The 23,264-nt window shown below is 39.6% G+C and overlaps 1 protein-coding gene across 2 annotated transcripts in view; it reads left to right on the top strand.

The window, feature by feature from the left end:
• fras1 (Fraser extracellular matrix complex subunit 1) overlaps positions 1 to 23,264 on the top strand; it is a 298,584-nt gene that overhangs the window by 174,825 nt on the left and 100,495 nt on the right. For both annotated transcript variants that reach the window (XM_044332436.1, XM_044332428.1), the window contains exons 20-26: positions 7,632 to 7,787; positions 12,655 to 12,801; positions 13,305 to 13,451; positions 15,160 to 15,300; positions 17,467 to 17,607; positions 17,831 to 17,971; positions 21,111 to 21,414. In XM_044332436.1, coding sequence (XP_044188371.1) covers positions 7,632 to 7,787; positions 12,655 to 12,801; positions 13,305 to 13,451; positions 15,160 to 15,300; positions 17,467 to 17,607; positions 17,831 to 17,971; positions 21,111 to 21,414 — 1,177 coding nt within the window. The remainder of the gene's footprint in view (positions 1 to 7,631; positions 7,788 to 12,654; positions 12,802 to 13,304; positions 13,452 to 15,159; positions 15,301 to 17,466; positions 17,608 to 17,830; positions 17,972 to 21,110; positions 21,415 to 23,264) is intronic.

Raw genomic sequence — 23,264 nt, 5'->3', positions numbered from 1 at the left:
TTTTGTGTGTAAAGGTTGCTCCTGCTGTTGTCCTCTCTCCTCCTTCTCGCTGGGTAATGAAATGAGTTTTTACCTATCTGGACCACTGGCTGTAGATTAAAAACAGGCGTGTTTACCAGCGAGCCAGCATGGAGAAGATAGGAGAGGAGTAAACACAATCCGAGGGACACGTTGACTTTTAATTACAGTTATTTGATGACACGTAAACCGCTACCAGATTTTAGCTTTTAGACACACACGTGTACGTACTGTAGGTGTGCACACACACACTGCTGACTCACACATACACACACACACACATACATACGCAAGCAGATAAGCGTGGTTAAACACAGATATTTGTTTGCACACACACACACACACACACACACACATGCACACACAGCCTAATCTCAAATGGGTCAAGCTCAGCCAAAATGTAGTTAATAAAAGATGCCTTGTGGCACTTCTGGGCCACAGAAATACTGGGGTCATCATTTCTGCATGGCCAGGACTCTCTCTCTCTCTCTCTCTCTCTCTCTCTCACACACACACACACACACACACACACACACACACACACACACACACACACACACACACACACCTCTCCCTCTCCAATTCAAATTCTCACAAACTGACTCACACACACATATTTTATTCTTCCTTTATTCTTTTATTCTGACTTTATGCTTCCCCTCTTTTTATCTCTCACACACACACACACACATTATTCATGCACACACTCATACTTATACACACACACACACACACACACATATATATACAACCTCAGATCACCTCACGTCCACCCAGCGGTACCGTTACTGTTACGTAACCTCTTTCTGTCTCAATCATCAGTTCGTATGAGAGCAACCGTCGGAGGCAGATGTCTCAGTATTCGCCGTCACCTGTCATTTTCTCCTCCGCTCGTCTTTCTCTCACTCTCTCTGTCGCTTCCTGTCTCCGTCCAGGAACTCTCTTTAGATTTGACAGCAGCGGCGGCGGCGGCGGTCTTGTCACGTCCTCGTCACGGCCGGCTACTCCAGGCCAAGTGATTTGCCAAATTGCACAAGCGCTCATTCTCAAAAAATACTCTTATCTGAGACTCTGTTCATTTAGCAGAGAAGCTAACATTTACTGGAGACTGAAACCTACAGCGTATCATATACACATAACAAGAGACGATAATTAAAAGATGCAAAGAAGTAAAAGATGTCACATTTATTGTTTTGGCAGTGTTCCTTCTAGTATGAAACCTTTTAAATTTGGCTCTGGGAGCTTTCTCTCCGCCTTCATGTGTCATTATCCAACACTTTGACTGAGTCAACGCTGACTCAGCCGAAAGTTTTAACAGCAGTCTCAGTTGAATGATGTGAAATAAACACAACGGTGACGCGGCAGAGCTCAGTGTCGGCATGAAAACAGCCTATTATAGTCTGATTTTGTGACCTAATTCTGATTGTTGTCCAGCTATAAGACAGTCGAACTGAACACATTTACACCGACGGAGGAAGAACGGATGTTTAGAGGCCAGAAAACGTGCTGTAAGAGTGTATCTGCAGGGTGGAAGCTCACCGTCGTCCTCGTACAGCCGGATCATTCTACATCTTTAGTGCTCCCCGGTCGCTCCTTTCTTGGCAAACCAACAAGCAAAACAGTTAAATTGATCTCATTTAGCAGATGTGTGTGTGTGTGGATTTTAGTTTCCCTTTTATCACCAAAGTTGAGTTTTATTTTTGGAGTTTATAACGGCACACAATCCTGAAAGGTGTCTTAAATCCAGTTTGAACAGCTGTGTTTGTTAAAAAGTTTACTTTAATACTTTTTTTTTTTACTTTTATTTGATGACTACTGTTTATTTCCAACATGTAAAAGGTTTACAGATTTCTGGGCAAAAGCTCTAAAGCAGTAACTTTACAGTGCTGCGTCATACGGAGGTTTACTGGTGTCCAGTACAGTAATGGCGCCTCGTTACCTCCGTCTACATAGATCCGTCTGTCAGCAGGGTCAAAGAGAGGTGACGTTTGTCTGATAATCTGTTTATCCAACTCTTGAATAAAGAGTAAGACATTTTAGCAATTACTGGCTAATTGTTACAAAAGTTTCTGTGGATATTCATGATCTTCCAAATATTCAAAAGAACCATCAAAATGAAAAAATCACAATGTAGTTACAATTACTGAGCATTTTTAAGCTCCCCAGAGATTTAGATACTTTTATTTTGGACTCTTTCAGGTCAAATTACCAACATTACACACAAGATATTTTCTTAGTAAGCAGATTATTCCTGCTCCCAAGAGGATGAACCCTTTTGATTTTGGCAACCACATGACCTTTACCTTCAATGCCATTTACAGAAAAATCTAACCAGATCATTGTTGAGGCTTTAAGAATAAATAAATAAATAATCAGGATACTAGTTGTTCCCTCCACAAACTGCAGCTAATAGGAGCTGCTAGCTGCTCTTAAGACTTTTAATATTGTTTTGTTCACCTGTGACACAGAATATATATATCCTTAATATATTATGAACATTCAAACACAGGAAATGCACATGGAATCTGACATTTTCAGGCCTTTGACCTTCTTCTAGGAACATATAGAAATGTACCGTCCTGAAAAGTGCTTGTGGTGGTCTCTCTCTCTGGCTGAAAGATGGAAGTTTGCTTGTGGAGCGTTTCCCATTGGCTGAATGGATATCTTGTTAGATCCTGTTGCTGACGGTGATTTGGCTGTTATCAGAAGTTCGGCTTATATCTGATCTTTATTCACCTACTGTACCTTTATGCAGGTTGTTTCAGGACATGACTCACTGTGAAGTAGACGAAAACAGACAATAAATAACTTTGGTGTAAACAAAACCCAATGGGGGGGGGAAATTAGAGAAGCAAAAAACATTTGACAGACTCTTTGCTTTTCACACTAACTCGATGTTCACATTAGAAACACAAGCTGTGAATCTCACGGGGGAGAAAAATGAACTCACAGCACCGACCTGCTGCCTCTCACTCTCTCACCCTCCTTCTTCTTCTGTGGTTTTTTAAAAAAAATTTCTGTCTTCCTTTGCTGATGTAAAGAAAATCGACCCCCTGAACTGCCGATGAGGAGAAACGTTGATACACTTCAACTACATATAAAGCTTAAAATAAACCTGGATAAATACATGAGTACATCACCATAGAAACAACACAAACTAACACTGAAATAAAGACATGGGATTGTGTTGTTTTTTTTACATTTCTGCTTGATAAATAGAGAATAAAAACCTTCCATAGAGACACAGTTAAGAAACTGCCTACAACAACAGCTGCAGTCGATGCGTCTTTTCATGCATCTATAACATTTATTGACACTTCAGACCAACACGAACTTACTCAACCAGACAAAAACTAGTCAACCAACTAGAAAAACTGACTTTTCCTTGTTTGGTTTGTAACATCTCACATGTTTCATCAGTTAAATCATCCTACAAAGAGAAGCTGAAGTCCTACTCTTAATTTACAAGCTCTGTATAAATCTGTATAATTTATTTTTAGTAACACGCTTCGCTGCGACCGACCCTGAGTCGAGGGGCGCGTTAAAGGAAAACAGCTTTTAAACTCATGAAAGCCTTTCTTAATATTTATAGTTGTTAACCTCGTAGAAGGTCCGATGCATTTATCTTTCATCTACTCGGCAGACATTCAACATTATGTAATAGAGGAAAAATAGTATATGAAAAATGTGTTGTGGAGTTTCCATTACAATCTTTGCAGGCTGTAAGGAAAAAACATAAAGAGTTTATTTTTTTTTTTTACAAATAGTTCCTCTTGGGGCGTGAAACAAGAGGTGAAGCAGTTTTTCATCACACGTCCCTCGGACAGCGCGGCCTCTGGGAGTTAAGTGGCTCGATGTGCGAAAGATAAAAGTACAGAATGACTTTGTACCGAAGGATTTTCCATCGCTGCATCTTTTGAAAAGGGTTACATCATTTATTGACCAGTTTTTCTTTGCAGAGAAAGATTCAGGGCTAATTATACAGCTCGATGGAACGTGATGCGCTGCGCTTTGTCCCCTTAAAACTATAATTATTGTGCTTGATGCTGACTAGCTTTTTTAAAATTTTGATAAATATCAGCTACTGATGTAAAAAAAAACATCCACACAGATCAGGTAATTACGTGCTTTTGTCTCCTCTCTTTGTACTCAGGCATTTGTTTGACGTACATGATGGAAAAGTTGTATCTAACCAAAGAAAAACTGTTTCTAGACCAGCTCGTATCCTAATTCTGACATCTAAAACAAGAGCAGAACTTGAGCCAGCAGAGTGAACGCTGAGAGGAAAGTAGGACTTCTTTTAATAACCGCATCTGTAAATCCAGCCTTTGTTCAGGGTTTGACGTGTCTAGACAGGATGAAGTCGGCGTTGGAGGACCACACAGCTTCTCGCTCCGTCTTTTCTTACGCCTGATGAGATGATGTCCCGCTTTTATTTCCTCTTGCTTCCTGGACTACAGCTGCGGCTCTCCGTCCCATGAGAGAAACCGCTCAGAGTTTTATTCTCTTTTATAAAGTATAAAGGCATCCGGAAGGAACTAATTGAGAGACATAAGAGTTTTGATTTTCCTCTGTGACTCTGGAGAAATAAACTTCTCTTCTATACAGTATATTGGGATGCAAGAGAACCGCGTCGTATAGGATAATATCTGGTATAAATCCAGCCCACAGGAGAATACAATCATTCAGTCTGCATGTCATGCATTTATAACTCCCGCATACCCTTTTATGTGCTTCAAAAATGGTAACTACGCCATAAAGAGGGACTCAGAGGACACGAATCAATACCATTTTAGTTTTATATTCAGTTTTAGTCCTCGCAGTCGATAATCCCCGACGCCTAAGTTATCTCGTCTCCGCCGTGGAGCCATTTGTTTAGCGCCTGGAGCCGGACCGCCTGCGGAGTGTTGGCAGGAAGAATGCTGATACATGTTTTGTTGTAAAGCGATGATGATATGAAATGAACGTGAGATGATAGAGAGGAAGTTCTCTTCTTTCGCTCTGTTGATATTGGACGTGCTTCAGAAGGAGAGAGTGCAGACTCACCTGTGCAGATGTCACGTCTCAGGAGATTTGATTGTTTGATTGTGTGTTTCCTACGAGCGTTTTGTCAGAGGAGGCAGAGATAATCTCACCGTCTTGAGTTAGATTTCAGCTCTTCAGGAAGACGTGAACAAACAGAAGAAGCTGTCAGACACAGGAAGAGAGATCAGAGACGTTTTTTCCCGCTTAATTAGAACGGTTTCCAATATGTCGTTAAGCCTGTTGACTGAAAGAAGTCACTAAATTTCATGTACAAAAAGAAAAGTCTATTGTGTGATATTATATTTAAGAAATTGTGGATTGCATGGACTCACTAAGCTGCTTTTCTAAGCAAAACCATGACGAAGCACCAAAAACAATCAGCTGTTTACCTCTCATTAACCCCAAAATTGAGCCAAATATGTATCAAAGCAAATTTGTATTACTGTACTACAAGACACACAGTCCAACACTTCCCATTAAATATATTTTAAAAGTTGTGCTTTTCCATTAAACTGAGTGAATCTGATGAATACGTTTATTCATCCAGATACAATTGTTACATTTATACACTTGTTAAAAGAAGATATGTTAAGCTTGAAACTCAGGCTACGGGGCAACATGTAGGGATGAATTATTGATAATCAGCGTTTTCAATCTATCTATCGACTTTTGTGTTAAACCTTCAGATCCTCGCTTTCTAAGTCCAGACTTGAGACTAAAGGTAAACAGGATTTGCCCTCAAGGCTCCCAGAATAATACCGACACCAGCAGAGTCGTCTCTTCTTAACTTCTAAACCTGCAGAATATTGTTACAGAAAAAAAAAATCCTGCAAGGAGAAAGTATTAGACTAAAGAAAGTACAGCTTATGAATAGATATGTTCAACCAGGCCATGGAAACAGTGAGTTAAATATAACATGCCTGTGAAACCATTTGATCTTTTATAGTTTTTTTTCAGTTTTCTGATTAAATCCAGATCTTGTCGTCACGTCACGTTTGATATTCGTCTTCTTTCACCTTGTAATCCCTCCAAACTTTTTTGTCATTTGCATTAATCCCACTCAAAGACAAGAGAAGAGCTTTCCTGGTCTCGACAGGCCCCTTTTCCCCCCGCTAATACCCCCCAACCACGTGACCTCCTCCTTTATCTGTTCTCCTCACCTGGCAGACACACAACTCTTCACCTGCAAGGCCCCCCTGTTATTGTGCTTTCAACCTTTAGATAGTTATCTCTGCACACAGACAGATGGATAAGGTGCCCACCACTGTGCCAGCCAGACAAAACCCTGATAGCATCAGATAAAACACCACCGAGGTGTTCCTCATTGTTCGGCTAATCTCGACTCCTCGCGGGCAACACCGCTGCGTTTACTTTTGAGAGTATATATGGGTCTGAGGGTAGGTGGGAGGTGAGTCGAGTCAGGTCGATGTTATTTTTATATGTTTTATATAGCCTGAACTATAAGCTGCCGCAGATAATAGCAAAAAAGGAAAGTTTCTAAGTCTGCTCTTGAGAGGATGTCTGCACCCAAAAGATGGTTCCACAGGAGAGGAGTTGGTGTTCTAGCGAGGTCAAAGGGTACTATGATGGTGCCTGATCATTAAGGGCTTTATAGGTGAGGAGAAGGAGTTTAAATTCTGTTCTGGATTTTGCAGGGAGCCAGTGTAGAGAAGCTAAAATGGGGAAATTTGATCTCTATATCTGTGAGGGACAGCATTCACAGGCACTTATCTAAAAGAAAAATGGTGATCCAAGTGTGAGAGTTGAAAGAGGAGGACAGGGACGGACTGAAAGAGAGAGAAGATACCTGAAAAGAACCGTGTGTCGTCTTTCTCTGCAGTGTTTAGCAAGAATTTCCTTCCCCGAATGTCTTGATGAGACATCCTCACCTCATCCTTAAAGTTACAAACTGTTCTTTCATGTCTAAGTCTTCGCTTCTTGCTTTTTTTTTTTTCTTTTTTTAACTTTTCAACAAGGTTTCCACTCCCCACAAAATATCAATCCAAAAGCCTTTTCTAAATAAGTAGATAGCCTTGGAAATCCAGGTTTGGTGTTCAAATATTACACCCGAAAGCATTATGATTCATCAGCTCCCTGGATCAACTTGTCTCCTTGGATCAGAACATTTACACATTAAGAAAAAGAACTTGTGATGACTTTATTTTGCTAAAGACATGTTGTTTTTTTAACTCACGTAGAACTAAAAGACGACTCCATCTCAGGTATTAACTAGTGATTGATGACATCAGAGGACATTGAACATTTTAATATGACTGAAAATCCAGAAAAAGTCCTATAAAGGGCTTTAAATGTGATGCTCAAAGTAATATGATAACCAAGTATTGTTTTAACAGCAAAAAAAAGGTTAATTTAAGCTGCTATTATTGTTATTTTAATGACAAATATCATGAAGATTATTAGTATGTGATGTTTAGGATGATTTCTTCCTCCTGATACCCAAACAATGTTTCCTAAGCACTTTTCATTTTGATGGCAGACTAAAATGGGGAAGCAGTGACTTTGATAATCTTTATACGTATCATGATACATGTAATATAATCTTTTCCTCTCGTGTGTCTTTCCTTCAGAGTGCAGTTCAGACTGTCAGCGCTGCACAGCGGACCTCCAGACGGGCGTCGGCAGCATTTGCCTGTGGTGTAAAACGCCGAGGACGTGGCTGCTGGGCGATCACTGCGTCTCTCACTGTCCGCGGGGCCGCTACGGCTGGCACGGAGCCTGCATCAGTAAGGACTTTTACTCTCTGACTTAAACAGAGTATATATATATATATATATATATATATATGAAGATCAGAGGTCAGGCTGGAACTGCCCAAGAGTATAAAGCTCGCAAGAAAAATCTTTGTGCCAAATGATTTCAAAGATCGTTAAACTTGAGACCTCTTATCCTCTGCTGAAAAAGCCAATTTTTCAAGACACATTCAGTTTTATAAATAAATCTTAACTTTGTCAGAGCGATATACTTGCATTCTTTGCTTGATATGAACACTGGTTAATATCAAATAAATCAAATGCAATAATATGTGAATTTCCATAATATCAAACTAATTAAATCATTCTGAAACATAATAAAGATTATCATTGGTTAGACAAGTCGAGATATGTATTTTTACACATATTAGCAGACACTTTATAACCATTTCAGACACTTATTGTGAATAGAAAGCGGAGATTTAATTTTGTGAACGTAGAGAAGGGAGTGATTGGAGGATAGTCATCCTCCTTCTCATTATCATCCTCATCTTCCTCATTATAATTCTGATCATCATTATAATTCTGATCATTACAATTCTCACCTATTAAGGAAGCATTATCCTATAAAATTGAACCATAGCTAAATAATACACTTACACTGGTTAATATCAAACAAATCAAATGCAATAATATGTGAATTTCCATAATGTCAAACTAATTAAATCATTCTGAAACATAATAAAGGTTATCATTGGTTAGACAAGTCGAGATATGTATTTTTACACATTTTAGCAGACATTTTATAACTATTTCAGACACTTATTGTGAATAGAAAGCGGAGATTTAATTTTGTGAACGTAGAGAAGGGAGTGATTGGAGGAAAGTCATCCTCCTTCTCATTATCATCCTCATCTTCCTCATTATAATTCTGATCATCATTATAATTCTCATCATTACAATTCTCGTCCCCCCCCCCTTTTAATCTCATAAATGCTATCATCATCAACCCGCTCATCCTCATGATTCTTCTCATCATCATCTTCGTCTTCCTCATCCTCATCATCTTCATCCAAATAAATAAGTCTTAACTTTGTCAGAGCGATATACTTGCATTCTTTTTTATTTTGCAGTAGATTTGACTTCAGTGCATATTGTCACAGGCTATAAAAGTATAGCCGATTTTGTTAGAGAACCCAAATCCCCAAACTTCCTCTCAGCTCACTGTTGTTGATGCTTTGAAGCTTAGCTGTAGAGATTCAAAACAATGACCAGGCAGAGATTTGGGGGGGGGATTTGGAGGAGTTAGTGTGTTTTGGAAAACCTGTATTATCCTATAAGCATTTACACAGTTGCTCTGCATTCAAAGTGAAAGTAAGTACAGTTAAAAGTCTTCTCCAAAGTGTTTCCATTCATCACAAGTTTATGATGCTTGAGCCCAGAAAAATCACCATCACAGTGTTACTACACTCGGAAATGAATATTAAGCACTCGTAACATTATATGGGACACCACCTCCCTTAATTAATTAACTGATCTATCAATTAATCATTTATGTAATTAATTACATTACATTAATTCATTAATTAGGAGGGGAAAAATTAAATCAAATTAATCAGTCTTGTATCTGAAAGTCATAAATTCTGAACGCAGGGACCTCCATCTCTGTAGGACTACTCTAATACAACGACTTGGCAATAAATCAAGATATGTATTGAACTACTAGGGGATAGAGGTGACACAACTGGAATGAACGAATGAATGAATGAGTAAATTAAATTAACAAGTTATTGCCGAATGCAGAATGAATTTATGTTTTCAAAAACAAGTCAAAAATGCAATGAGGGCAATTAACTCTAAGTAAAGCCAATAAAATGTAATTTGGGAGAGCTCTTGCATCAACTCTCTGACAGAGGCATGGCAGATGGTTTTCCTACTGTTATGTGGTGATGAAGGACTGATGATGAGGCAGACTCCCCGAAGAGTGCAGCATAGAGATGCAGACTCTGTGATCTTTGGTGTGGGTGGGGAGGGGGGGGGGGGGGGCGTAGGAGGGGGGAGGGGGTGGAGGGCAACTGCTGCAGATTCAGTGAAACAGCTTTGGTTCACTGCCTCTCTGGAGAGTGGGTGGGGGGGAGTGTCCCAGACTTGGTGCATTCAGTGGCGAGCTGATGATGAGTTGGATACATGTAGTTCTAACTAGTCAAAAGATTAAATACATGATAAAAAAATAAGAGACTACAAAAATAATAGATTATTCTAATGGCTTGGCTTGTGGTTTAGGCATCTGTGCTGAATCTCTGTGATTTCAACTTTCAGCCCTCAGAGGAAAAATAAGAAAGGACAACATCCAAAATGTAACATGGGACATAATGGCTGGAACGGCCGAGAGAAAAAAAACAACACAACACAGAAGACACCACAGCAACAAAAAACAGAAGCCCAAAAAGCTGAAGACAAGCCAGACAAAGAGTTGTAAACTTTTATAGTCTAGGAGGCGTGTTTTGAAAATAAAAAGGATCTTTGTTGCTCTTTCGAGGGACCAAACTGATACTAATTAATTCCTTTGTGTGGAGACAAAAACTGACCTTCAAATAAAAGGGAGATAATTTAATTCCTATCGAATATCTGAAAATTATACACTTGCAAATTGAATACTCACTCATTTCTGTTGTCAAAACATCATGAGAACCAGTGAGAACAAACTTAGAAATTGTAATATTGGTTCAATAAAATCAATAAACCTTCATTTTCTATTCTGTAATTAAACCTATTAAGGAAGCATTATTCTATAAAACTGAACCATAGCTAAATAATACACTTACACTGGTTAATATCAAACAAATCCAATGCAATAATATGTGAATTTCCATAATATCAAACTAATTAAATCATTCTGAAACATAATAAAGGTTATCATTGGTTAGACAAGTCGAGATATGTATTTTTACACATTTTAGCAGATATTTTATAACTATTTCAGACACTTATTGTGAATAGAAAATGGAGACAAAGAAGAAGAGGAAGAAGTGAGGGACACATTCAAGAAGGAATGTGGCTTGTCTTTTAATTTTGTGAACGTAGAGAATGGAGTAAGTGGAGGATAGTCATCGTCCTTCTCATTATCATCCTCGTCTTCCTCATTATAATTCTGATCATCATGATAATTTTCATCATTACAATTCTCACCTATTAAGGAAGCATTATCCTATAAAACTGAACCATAGCGAAATAATACACTTACACTGGTTAATATCAAACAAATCAAATGCAATAATATGTGAATTTCCATAATATCAAACTAATTAAATCATTCTGAAACATAATAAAGGTTATCATTGGTTAGACAAGTCGAGTTATGTATTTTTTACACATTTTAGCAGACATTTTATAACTATTTCAGACACTTATTGTGAATAGAAAGCGGAGACGAAGAGAGATTAATTTTGTGAACCTATAGAAAGGAGTGATTGGAGGATAGTCATCGTCATTCTCATTATCATCCTCGTCTTCCTCATTGTAATTCTGATCATCATCATAATTCTCATCATTACAATTCTCATGCCCCCCCCTTTTAATCTCATAAATGCTATCATCATCAACCCGCTCATCCTCATGATTCTTCTCATCATCATCATCTTCGTCATTCTCGTCCTCGTCATCTTCATCATTGTGGTGGTTGAACAGCTCAGCGGTAGCAGCCGCTTCCACGCTGATCTGCTGTAAATCAGCAAACAAATTTAAATGCAAGAGCGCAAACAGGACGCTTCAAGCTGTAAGAGCAAAACCTCTGGAGTCTCATTTAGCTGAGCCCTAGGACACACACACACACACACACACACACACTACAGATATATAAAGAAACAAAGAAAGGAAGATAGAAATAGCACTTTTAGATGCAGATACCCACAGAAAAAGATTTATATCCGCTCCCATGCAGAAAATAAAACAATTGTTCTCATTCACACATGGATATGAACAAACATAGACACACAATAATGAACATTATTTACATGAATGCATCATGTATACCACATAAAACACATACGCACGCACACACACACACACACACTACAGATATATAAAAAAACAAAGCAAGAAAGATAGAAATAGCAGATTTAGATGCATAAACCCACCGAAAAAGATTTATATCCGTTCCCATACAGAAAATAAAACAATTATTTTCATTCACACACAGATATGAACAAACATAGACACACAATAATGAACTTTCTTTACAAAAAAATACATAAGCACAGAACTACAGCCTGGAATAAGCACACACACACACATACATCCTGGTAAATGTAATGCAGTTATCTAGTCATTAAAACGTCCTGGAAAATGACCCAAGATGTCCTGGAAAAGCTTTGAATGTCCTGTTGACCTGTTGATTCGGGTCTGTGGATGAATTTTGCCACATCAGAGGGAAATTTGTGAAAGTTTTTTGGTTCATTAATATGCCAGATTGGTTTCAAAGGGTCTGAGAATGATTAGGCCCTTGATAGTGATTAGTGAGTCTTATGAACGTGTATTTTTACACTGAAGGATGATTTTCTTATGAATTAGTTGATATTTCAGCTTTTAGTCGTCTAACTTTTCTGAGAGTTATGAGATTTTACATAACTGCAATACTGATTTAATACTTTATGTACTTCATGTTTAATATTGTTTCATTACATTGAACTGGTGTTTTTATTTTGTATGTATTTTGTTTATGATATTCCAACTGATATTACTTCTCAATTAGTTGCATTAGATGTTAGTTATATTTTTTTAGTTATATTTTTCTTTGTTGTCTTCCTTTAATTATATGATGTTTCCGTGACCCAATTTCCCGACTTTGGAATCTCTGCAGTTTCATCTTCAACTTCACTCTAACCTATTTTTTTTTTCCCAGGATGCCATCCGTCATGTGATTCCTGCAGCGGGGCGGGGCCTCTCTCCTGTACTTCCTGCCCCGCCAACAGCGTTCTGTTACCCTCGGGTCTCTGTGCTACCGAATGCCCCCTGGGTTACTATGACAACGGTCACAGAGTCTGTCAGGGTAAGTAGAGAACGACCACTTTTGTCTTTTGTTTGTGAGCATCATCTGTTTCTTTTTTACTAAAACAGAAGCACTTTTATACTTGATACAGGTGCAACACATACTGTATATTGTACTTGTGTTGCTTTATGTTGCCTTGAAAACATTTAAAACAGGGATTATCAGACATTTATTAAAGCTGACACATACTGCTACAGTAATTGGTATTCAAATTAATTAACTGGAAAGTATTAAGACAGGACATACCTCTTGCAGTGCAGTAGTTAAAGAGAAAATTGTGGAAATATTCAAAAAATGCATGGATCTGCACCCAAAATTATCTATTTTTGCCTTTTAATCAACACAACCTTAATGGATGTAATCATTTCTGTAACCGCTGCCTGATGAGCTGTTGCATCATTTGCAAACACAACAAAATCGCTTTGCAAAATGAAGACGTCTCAGAAATCATGACCTGACCTGATCTTCGTGTCCGACCTTTTTTTTTGTTTTGTTTCCGGCAGCGTGTGACAGCCAGTGCCTGACCTGCGACATGGCGGGTGTTTGTACGTCCTGCCGCGACCCGGCCAAGGTGCTGCTGTTCGGAGAATGCCAGTACGACAGCTGCGCCCATCAGTACTACCTCAACACTACGACCCGAGCCTGCAGAGGTACGCTGCCGTCACCATGACAACCCAACACACGCTGCAGTGGCGCCGAGGAGGGCGAGGGGAACTCTGGATTAATAATGGGGGATATATAGAACGCCCTTTATGACATTCATAAATTATTCTCCATCCATATTGTAGTGCGGTATGCTACATTGGGTTTAAAGGGTCACTCTGTGTGTGCGTTTTAACTCAGTATTACATCTTCTAGTGCACAGAGAAGTTGATAAATGAGCCTCAGAGGATAAATGTCTGGACTGAATAACTTGTCCTTTTTTTCATTCTGCATACAATAACTGTTCATAACTTTTATTACCCGCTAACCAGCCCGGACCACATCCTGTCAGACTGAATCTGACTTCTCACAAATAAAATGTGTGAAAATATGTTTTACTTCCATTTTCCTTTGTGCTGAACCTTAAAGAATAATGACTAGATGGGCTTTAGGTTGAGAATGCACACAGCCCGACCGTGTTGTCACGCCGGCTTAGCACAGATATCCGCTTTAATTCACAGAAAGCCATTTCATGTGAGGCTTACTTCCCACAAACGCCACCTCATAGACTTCCCTTTATCAGTGACTCGGTTCAATATAATGAGATTTTTCTAGGTACGGGGCCCAAAGAGACCAGCCCCTGAGGTGGAACCACCACTTCCCACGTCCGTTACAGGATTAGCGGCTAAGCTAACCGCTATTGGCTAGATACTATTTGATTTCCTGTGAGACAGTGCCTCCCACCCTGACTGGTAGTTTTAACCATCCAACTTGTGGCGCTGTGTTTATCCCTCCAGCTAACTGCAGCCGCTACCTGAATAATCCTCTGAACCCTGGATGAACCCGGAGCATTAGAAAGCAGCACTGCTAGCTGCTTTCTGAAAACTAAAAAGGGCTTCTAGGAACCTCCGGAGGCTTCCAGTTTGCAACCACTGGGGAACTTCTAAAGTTCCCTGAGAGAATCTCTTAAAAACCCATCTGCACTTCTACCGACAACTTACATTCACTTTGGTTTCAGTGATGTTTTCTTCTAGCGAGGAACCACGTATTTAACTCTTCCCTCTCCCTCTTGGATACTCAGAAAAACTGCAGAAGCTTAACTTTTATATTTCACAGTAGTCTGCCTCCCACTCTCTCACTGTCACATAAGAAAATAACAGAAGAAGAAAGAGTTGACCTTTAAAGATGTGTGACTGTGTCTCATGTTGACTGTGAGATAAAATGAGGAATTTTCTAATGAGCTATCATTTTAATGTTTACCAGCAGAAATTAGACCTTCTCTAAAGTACATAAAGAAAGCTTATGTGTGAAGTGTTGAACGTAAAATATAAACGTCGATCTTAGTTTTCCTTTCCTTCTTTTCCTTATTTGTGAAGCTGTAACCTACTAAACTGCAAATTTAGAAGCTTAAACAAACACATTTGTCCTAATTAAACAATTATTTGTCTTAATTACGTTTAATTTACTTGCTAATATTAATGGAGCACGACACAAACACAACTGATGTGCAGGTAATAAATAATTAAAAAAAACACAAATGGGTTTAAAATAAATCCCCTGCTGGAAAAAATAGTTTATTAATCTCTTTTTCTCTCTTTCCCTCCTTCTCTTCTCTTCTGCTCTCATCTTCAAACATCCCCTCACTTCTAATCCCAATGCCCTGAACACCTCCTCCTCCTCCTCCTCCTCCCTTGCTGCCCTCCATCCTGTTTCCAGAGTGCGACTGGAGCTGTAATGCCTGTAAAGGCCCCCTGCGAACCGACTGCCTGCAGTGCATGGATGGATATGTGTTGCAGGATGGAGTGTGCACCCAGGGGTGTTCCCCCGGATCCTATCAGGATGGAGACAGATGCCTCGGTCAGTTCATCAAAAAGCAGATAAGCTCACTCATCATGTACAGTTGGGGCTATTGTAGCAGATTTATTCTTTATCTATGTTTATGTTCCGTGCAGTTGTGACCACTTGAAGTTGCTTTCTGTGATTTGTTTAATCATCTATTTCATATTAAAGCACTTAATCAACATCAGAGGATCCTTTTAAACATCTGAACTGTTTGATTGATTCTTTTTTTGCTGTTCAGATGTAATTTTTCCTTGTGAGAAACCACAAGATGCTTTACAGTTCCTGTTAAATCTTATGTGAACTTCAGTTTAATCATTTAATGGTTGTTATAAAACGGATACTTCCGGTCCTTGATTATGATTGGCTGAGCCACTTTCGAAGCACTTGTAAAATACTCTATAAACACACACTTGTGACCGCATTACAAATTACTGCAGCAATTAGTCACCCATCCAGACTGTTTCAAAATGTCAGATTTTGTTGTGAATTTTGATTTAATGGGTGGGCTCAGTGTGGATGAGTGGTGGAAAGAGGAGGAAGACAAAAAGGAAAGGAGACAGGCTCGTCTCTGCTTGTTTCTGGCACCATGCAATTAAAACGCAGCGTCCTTCAATGGGACCCCCCACGGTTACTTAATTTATGTTAGCACATTACTGTAAGTGCAATAAAAGCCAACAAGATTTATTAATGTAATCCAAGCGAAAGATGGACAAACGGCCCCAAATGTCTGAAATTCAGGCCAAAATAGCGAGTATCCATTAAGGCGGAAAGAAGTAAGTGTGTGGTGGAGAAATAGAGAGAGGAGAGTGTGACAGTGAGGCTGGCGACCGGAGCAGAGTGTATGAAGCTAGCAGTATAGCTGTGAACGTAGCAGTGCAGTGTGTGTGCAGCTTAGGCTATTTGTCAGTGAATAAATGCTACAACTTCTTCAATACCATAGACTGTATAAAATATGGACATAGTCACCGTGACGTCACCCATCGGTTTGCGAAACTGCTGTTTTGAAGCCTCGAGTGTCACGATTTGACTGTCGCCATCTTGGATTTGGTCGTCGCCGTGTTTGATTTTTGGACCAGTAGTGACCATATTTGGACGAGAGGGTGGGGCTGACCATAGCGCTAGCTGCTAGCTTGGTTAGCACGGTGCATTTACAATGTATGGTTAACAGTGATAATGCTAATGCTAATTTTCGCTAGCAAAAAACAGGCCTAAAACCGTTTAAACAAAATGTAATCACCGGAAAAACTGATCATCTGACTTACTGATTGGTCTTTTATTAGAACGCTGAACAAGACTTTTTTTAGGTGACCAAAATGTTACAATAAACTTAAGTGAACTGAAAACACACTGTGAAATAGCAGCAGCTACGCCTATACGCCATGGTTACGTTACATAAGCAATGGACTTTTTGCAGCCAATGGAGTCGCCACCTGATGGCCATTAGATAGAATGCAGGTTTTTGGCACTTCCGCGTTGGCTTCATTTCTCAGCCCTGGATGTTGCCGCTTGCTCAATACCAAAGCCGGGTTCACGTGTTTTTCTTGCCACCTGCTGATTAAAGTGAAGGGAGTTAGCCTCTGAGTTAGCAACAGTGGGTTAGCTTAACCTGAAGATGTCGCTCCTAAACAGAGAACGGAAAAAATGTTCTGCTGCTGAGTCTCCCAAGTTATCTACCAGCAAAGAGGAGTGCTAACATAACTGAACACTACTTCAACAATTGCACAATTAATAACGATATCCAGATAAATGTTAATTATCACGCCGATCTTTAAGCATGCTTGACTAGCTTGATTAGCATGCTTTCCACTGCGTCTGTTTGCTTGGCAACCGTTCTGCTAAATGTCACTGAAGAACTGCATTGTTTGGCAGAAGAACCATTATTTGTTATCAATAAATTATTGCATTTTTTTGTTGCTGAACGACCTTTAGCTGTTCTAAAATCACTGTAAACTACGACCTTGCGTTATTCTCCTAAATGTCAAATCTTTATCATTAAAATGTAAATATGAACCACAGAAAAACTAGGAATTAATGCATTTTGAGTCCTCATTGTCCTCACATTTTCTATGTCCATCCAATCTAAGCCTCAATGTCACTACATCACTGTATTCCTTTATGCCACATGAGTGAACGCCACTGGTTCTATCCCAGTATTGAACACTGTGTCCGTCTCTCTGCCAGGCTGTGATGAACACTGTCTGGAGTGTCGAGGCCCCGGTCAGTGCCTGCAGTGCCATCCTCCTTACGCCACCCTGCAGGGTCAATGTGTGCTCGAATGTGGCAGAAACTACTTCCTGGATGCCTCCTCCCAAGTCTGCAAATGTAAGAGTTCACACTTTGTTGAATACAATCCTTCTTTTATCTCTCTTATATTTTATTTATGGAGTTGGAGACTTAATTTGAAATGAAGGAATGTGTGCAAGCTCAATATATCTATTTGACTTAAAAAAAAAATATATGCATGAAAATATTTTGAGTTGTTTAAGTCAGTGAAGGTTAAAGAAGCAGAAAGAAAACACTCACGCTAATCCACTGCATTTATCAGCTTGCTCAACCGACTGCGTGCTGTGTGACGGCGTCGGACGCTGCACAGCTTGTCGGGATCAAACCTACCTCATGGAAGGATACTGCACCCCCGACTGCGGACACGGATACTACGCCGACAAGAAGACCAGGACCTGCCACGGTAATAACATGAGTTGTGAAAAATGGTCAGTTGTTCCATACAGTAGCACAAAAAAATGACCATTATTATCTATTGAAGATCGGTAGAGTTGGCTGAGCTGTTGATCGATATCTGTGACTGTAACAGTTTGAGGTCCATTTTTTTTTTTAGGTTTCTGACTTTTAAAGCTGCCTGTTCCCAGTTCAGGGACTCTTATCTACTGGAGTTTCTTTACACTGTCAGTAATTACACCTACAGATTAAAAATGGCTTAAAAGCCTCAAGTCAAAAATCTAATAATTCCAGTATTCAGCATAATAATACTTCTCATTAGACGTCTCTCTTGGATCTCTGCTCCAGTACTTTATTATGAAAGTACTGTCTGCACTGTCTACACTACATGTGTTACAGTTACAGGTCTCTATAGTTCAATGGCTCTCGTGTTTTTATTAAAAAAATAAGTTGAGTTAAATCAAAACAAAACTTGACTGATTGTTTTTCCCAAAGCTAGACACTGTACATGTTTAGTTTGGCTCAAAGCATTTAAACTTGCATGAAATATCAAATAAATATAAAAAATAACTTCATGATGTGGGCTTATTTGACAGGAGTCCAAACACTATAATAGTGATGTCATTTCTATTAAATGCAATGAATTCAAGAAGGCCACATAAATAATGTAAATGACCTCAAGATGTCACATAAAAACCAAACCAACATGGGCGGTTGCTAGGTAACAGGCATATTAACCGAGGCATGCAATGGTTAAGCTAACACAAAGATCCCACAGCCTGATGCTGTATGACTGAGCCTGAAGGGCTTTGTGTGTGTGTGTGTGTGTGACTGTTGTCAAACCAAGGCTACAGCTCTAACAGTAAAATATGTTACTTTCACTATTAATTCACAATTCATCCTGAGGAAATCACCTGTCGCTGAGTCCTGCAAAATACCAGTGATGGAGCTGCTCCATTAAAAATTGATCTTGTTGTTCCCCCAACTGTGTTGATTTAAAGTATTTAACTGTAGTTAAATAAACGTTCAGGTTGTCAATCATCAAATCACATCAAAGTAATGCACAGCTAAAAGCAGGAGATAAAGATTAAAAAAATTAAGGAGTTTTGATTTTAGTCTCCTACTGGTAACAGCCTCTTAAAGCTGCATCACTTTACCAACTTACAAATACGTCACGGCCAGCATGTTGAAGGCCTAAACGCACTGGAAGTGATAACTGACGCGCATCAGATGACTCTATAAATTGAAACAAGGTCAGAGTAGATGCGTCAAGGCAGTTTGACGTGCGTCATAACGCTTCTAGTGCGTGTTCGGCCTTAAGTCTTATTTACATTACACACACGGAGCAGATACGCTGCAACATTGTCATTCATGTGTCCACCTGATGAATGTAAGTCTAATATTCTCTCCACCTTTAGCTCTGACTGAAAACATCTGGCTCCTTCGCTGCTGGATGTTCACTTTCCTCACCAGCTAGTCGCTAACTGTGTCTCTCTGATTTTTGGTGCCAGCAGGTTGTGCACAATGAGTTTATCAGACCTTGATTGCTGTAAAAAAAAGCAAAAAGCTGCCTGCTGCTGCTGGAAACAGGCTTGATGAAAGCACTGAGACTGTGCTGTAAACTATAAACTAAATGGCTAAAACGAATTCTCTGTGGTTTCATCACTGCAAGCCACCTCTTTTACATTTTATTCATTTGATTCAACAGCATCTCTTGTAGGCTCAGTGTTGAAAACAGCTTGTAAAAGATGAACATGACATGAATATAATTATCAGAGAACAACGTAGTGACACGTCTTACTTCTCCTGATCTTCGGCTTCTCAATCTACGGAGAGTCGTTGGAAGTTTTTCTCTCTTTTCAGCTTTTCAACATCAGCTGTCTGACTGACAGTATGAGCCTTTCTGTTGGTTACATACTAATTGGTCGTCCTGAATAACACAGAGAGCGTCGTCTCTGCAGTCAGGTCATTAGAGGAGACTTGTATTCTCATTTTTTTTGGGCTTGTTGTGTTCAAACAGTGGCTGTCATCAACCTGCAGGCGGAAATGACAGAGAGCTTCAGGAGAAGACTGCGGTTGTGAGATGATTTATGAAACGTGACAAAAGGATAATTTTAGTAGAGAAATATGCTATCATGCACCCTTTGTGATAAATGCTTCCTTCTTTGGAAATAATGAACATCTGTAAGCCTTTAAGCTGCAGCTAATACACGAGTTAATCAAGTGAAATTGCCTGGAAAGAAATTTTCTTCTTTTTTTTACTTTTAAAAATTTTTGCAAAACCCAAAGAAAAAAAAGTTGAGAAATTAGCGTTTTAAATTATAGACTTATTCTCATTTGTGAGTGTAATTACATGGCTGAAAGTTTGAGATGTTCGAGAGCCTGTTGGCGTCATTAGAGAAGAGATATAATGAGATTATAACACAACTTCTCAAAAGAGCTGATCTTTAAAAAAAAAAAAAAAAAAGTTCCCTAACAAAGTCAGGTCCCATTAAAGCCGACTTCTAAAATGCCAAAGACCGAGATGGCTCGCTCGAATTTCACCCACACACATACACACACACACACACACACACATACACACACACACACACACACACACACACACACACTTTCTCCCATTTTCTCATTTCATTACATAACCTCCTCTTGTCCTCTCCTCCCACTCACAGTCTGATCCAGCTGTGATTTTAATTAGATCAATTTAAGAAGAAAAAAAAGCATTAAAATGTATTAACTGAAATAATTAGAGGCTGTTTGTTATTCGCTGTGTTATGAAAGTTTATTTCTTTTAGTTTTCACTCAATTATCATCATAAATGACTTATGAAACCTGTCAGTTTTAATAGCTTTTTTTTCAGTGATAATATCTTAATAGATGTATTAAATCTTATTAAAATAACAGGACATCATATCCCAGAAATGATTAGTTTACTTGCAGAAACATGCAGTATTTCTCTATCTCTTCTTCATGTCTTACATATATTTACACTTTGTTTGTCATTATAATTATATTTGATAACCTTTATTTGCTTTACTCTTGTTAATGACTTTTTGAATCGGACTTATTTCCCCGCAGGAAACATTAAAGACCGTTATTTTGCATGTGATTCACCAAAAATCATTAATTTCGCTTCCTCCACCTCTCAGTGAACACTCAACCTCCCGTCCTCCGGGTCAACGGTTCCCTGTTGGTTCCCCTCGGCGGTTTCGCCCCGCTGCCCCCCACCCTGCTGCGGGTGAAAGACCCCGACAGCCCGTCTGAGCGGCTGATCTTCCAGCTGGTCCAGAGCCCGAGTAACGGACGGCTGGTCCTGTTCAGAGGGGAGGAGGCGGGAGAAGAGAAGGAAAGCCGGAGGAAGGCGGGCAGAGAGCTGACCGGGGATGACACCTTCACCTGGGCGGAGCTGAGAGCCGGCCGGGTCCGGTTCAGACACCAGAAAGACAAAGCCAGGTCAGTGGGTCTGATGTGGTTCGATCAGGGGGTTTAAGGAGAATGTTTTAAAGATGGAAAATCCATCCAGAAACTCTCAAAATCGTTAAAAAACCATTGTGCATTGAGTTTCACAAGACAACTGGACAGACTGGTGATGCATCCAGATATTTCCAGCAGCTGCAGTTAAGTTTAAAAGTAGAAAAACAGCAAACATCGGTGGTAAATATCAGTTATTGGTGTCCGTTACTCAGAATCAAAGAGCTTCCTTTCAGAGACATTCATCAGCGATGAAGAGAGAAATCCACGATTTAACTGGCAGAGAGACAAACTTCTGTTCCCACCAGAGCAGGAAATAAACTGTGAAGTAATGCAATACATCTCTGATGTAGCATAAAGGGGAGCACCTGTGATTCTGGCAGGAAATCACTAATTAAAGTACGATTATTTCAATCAGGGGAGACTCATGTAAATGATATTTATTGAACAAGCATGAGAGATGAAGGTGGAAAAGTTTTTGGCGCCATTGTGATGTCACTGGATATAAACCCCCCCCCCCGATGGAGTCTAGACACCGGTGGTGGTGATGAAGAGGTGTAGATCTTGGTGGTCGCTGCTTCTGGTGGCCTGGTGCCGAAGTAACGGAGCGGAGAGGTGATCTGGAATGAAGAGGAGAGCAGCGAGCTTCCGGGATGCAGGGCGGTGGAGGTGGATTGGATGGGGCGGAGGAGAATGACAGCTGACAGCGACAGAGAGGGAAACAGATTATAAAGTTTGACAGCTGATTCGTGATCGGCGGTTAGAGATCGTGGAGGAATCTGATTCGATAACAAGGAGTGACGCCTCTAAACAGCTGATGTGAAAGTGGGAAATGAAATTCCTGCCTTTATTTACACTAAACTCCATCTGCAGAACCAAAAGCAGGATATATAACAGTTCTTCTGAACATAACTTCAGATATACAAGTAAAAATCAGAGTAAAAACCAACATAAAGGGGTTTATTAGGAAGGTTTGCAGCCGCTACAGGTCTCCAGAAAAAAAACTCTTATGCATTCGGTTGAAATCTGATGACTGTGAATCCTGCAGGATGTTTCGATTCACATCATTTATCCAGCTTTTCCTTTAATGAGTCACATATGTATCTGTATAACAGTATAAAGTTATACTGTGGATTAACTACCAGTTTATACCCAACACTTAAAAATCCATCTGGTATGATTTTCATTGCGAAAATAACAGTTTTGACACAAGCCCCCCCGCCCTCCCTCCTCTCTTTTAGTATTTGCTTGTTTGAAAGTTGACACCTCGTCTCACCGCTATCCATCTATAAGTATGTTGACATTTAATTTTTTATCGGCTTATTATTGTCCAAACCTGTTGATTTATGCTGCTTCCCTGCTGTAAAGTTCATTTCCATTAACCTACACATGGATTTGAAGGTGCGTTATATTTACATTTCTTAGTTAATATGCACAGATTTGCATATATATTCATTCTGCATATTTTGATCTCAGTGTCAGCTATGAAAAAAAAAAAGGCTGTTAATATGTATGTACAGGAAGGGATAGGTGTCTCTTCTTTAAAGCTCAGCCGGGAGCCAGTTTTACCTGATCACAGCTGTTCTGTTGTGCCCTTTTCCCTGTGACAGGTCTGCGGTATTTTGGGTTTGAGCCCATAATCAGTTCAGCCAGTCGGAATCAACATATTAAACACTTTAGTCAATCCTTATTCAGCTGGTCTGGTCTAAGAGGGCCTCATGCCAGCCAGAGAATTAGCAAAATATGGTCCACTGCCCGGTTTTGAGCCATTAGATTAATTGAGACAATAAAACCTAAAGCCCCAAATAGGATGTAATCTGCATATTATAGCC

This window comes from Thunnus albacares, chromosome 2 (assembly GCF_914725855.1).
Source record: "Thunnus albacares chromosome 2, fThuAlb1.1, whole genome shotgun sequence".
NCBI classification, from domain to species: Eukaryota; Metazoa; Chordata; class Actinopteri; order Scombriformes; family Scombridae; genus Thunnus; species Thunnus albacares.
This window is presented reverse-complemented; position numbering and strand designations above follow the sequence as displayed.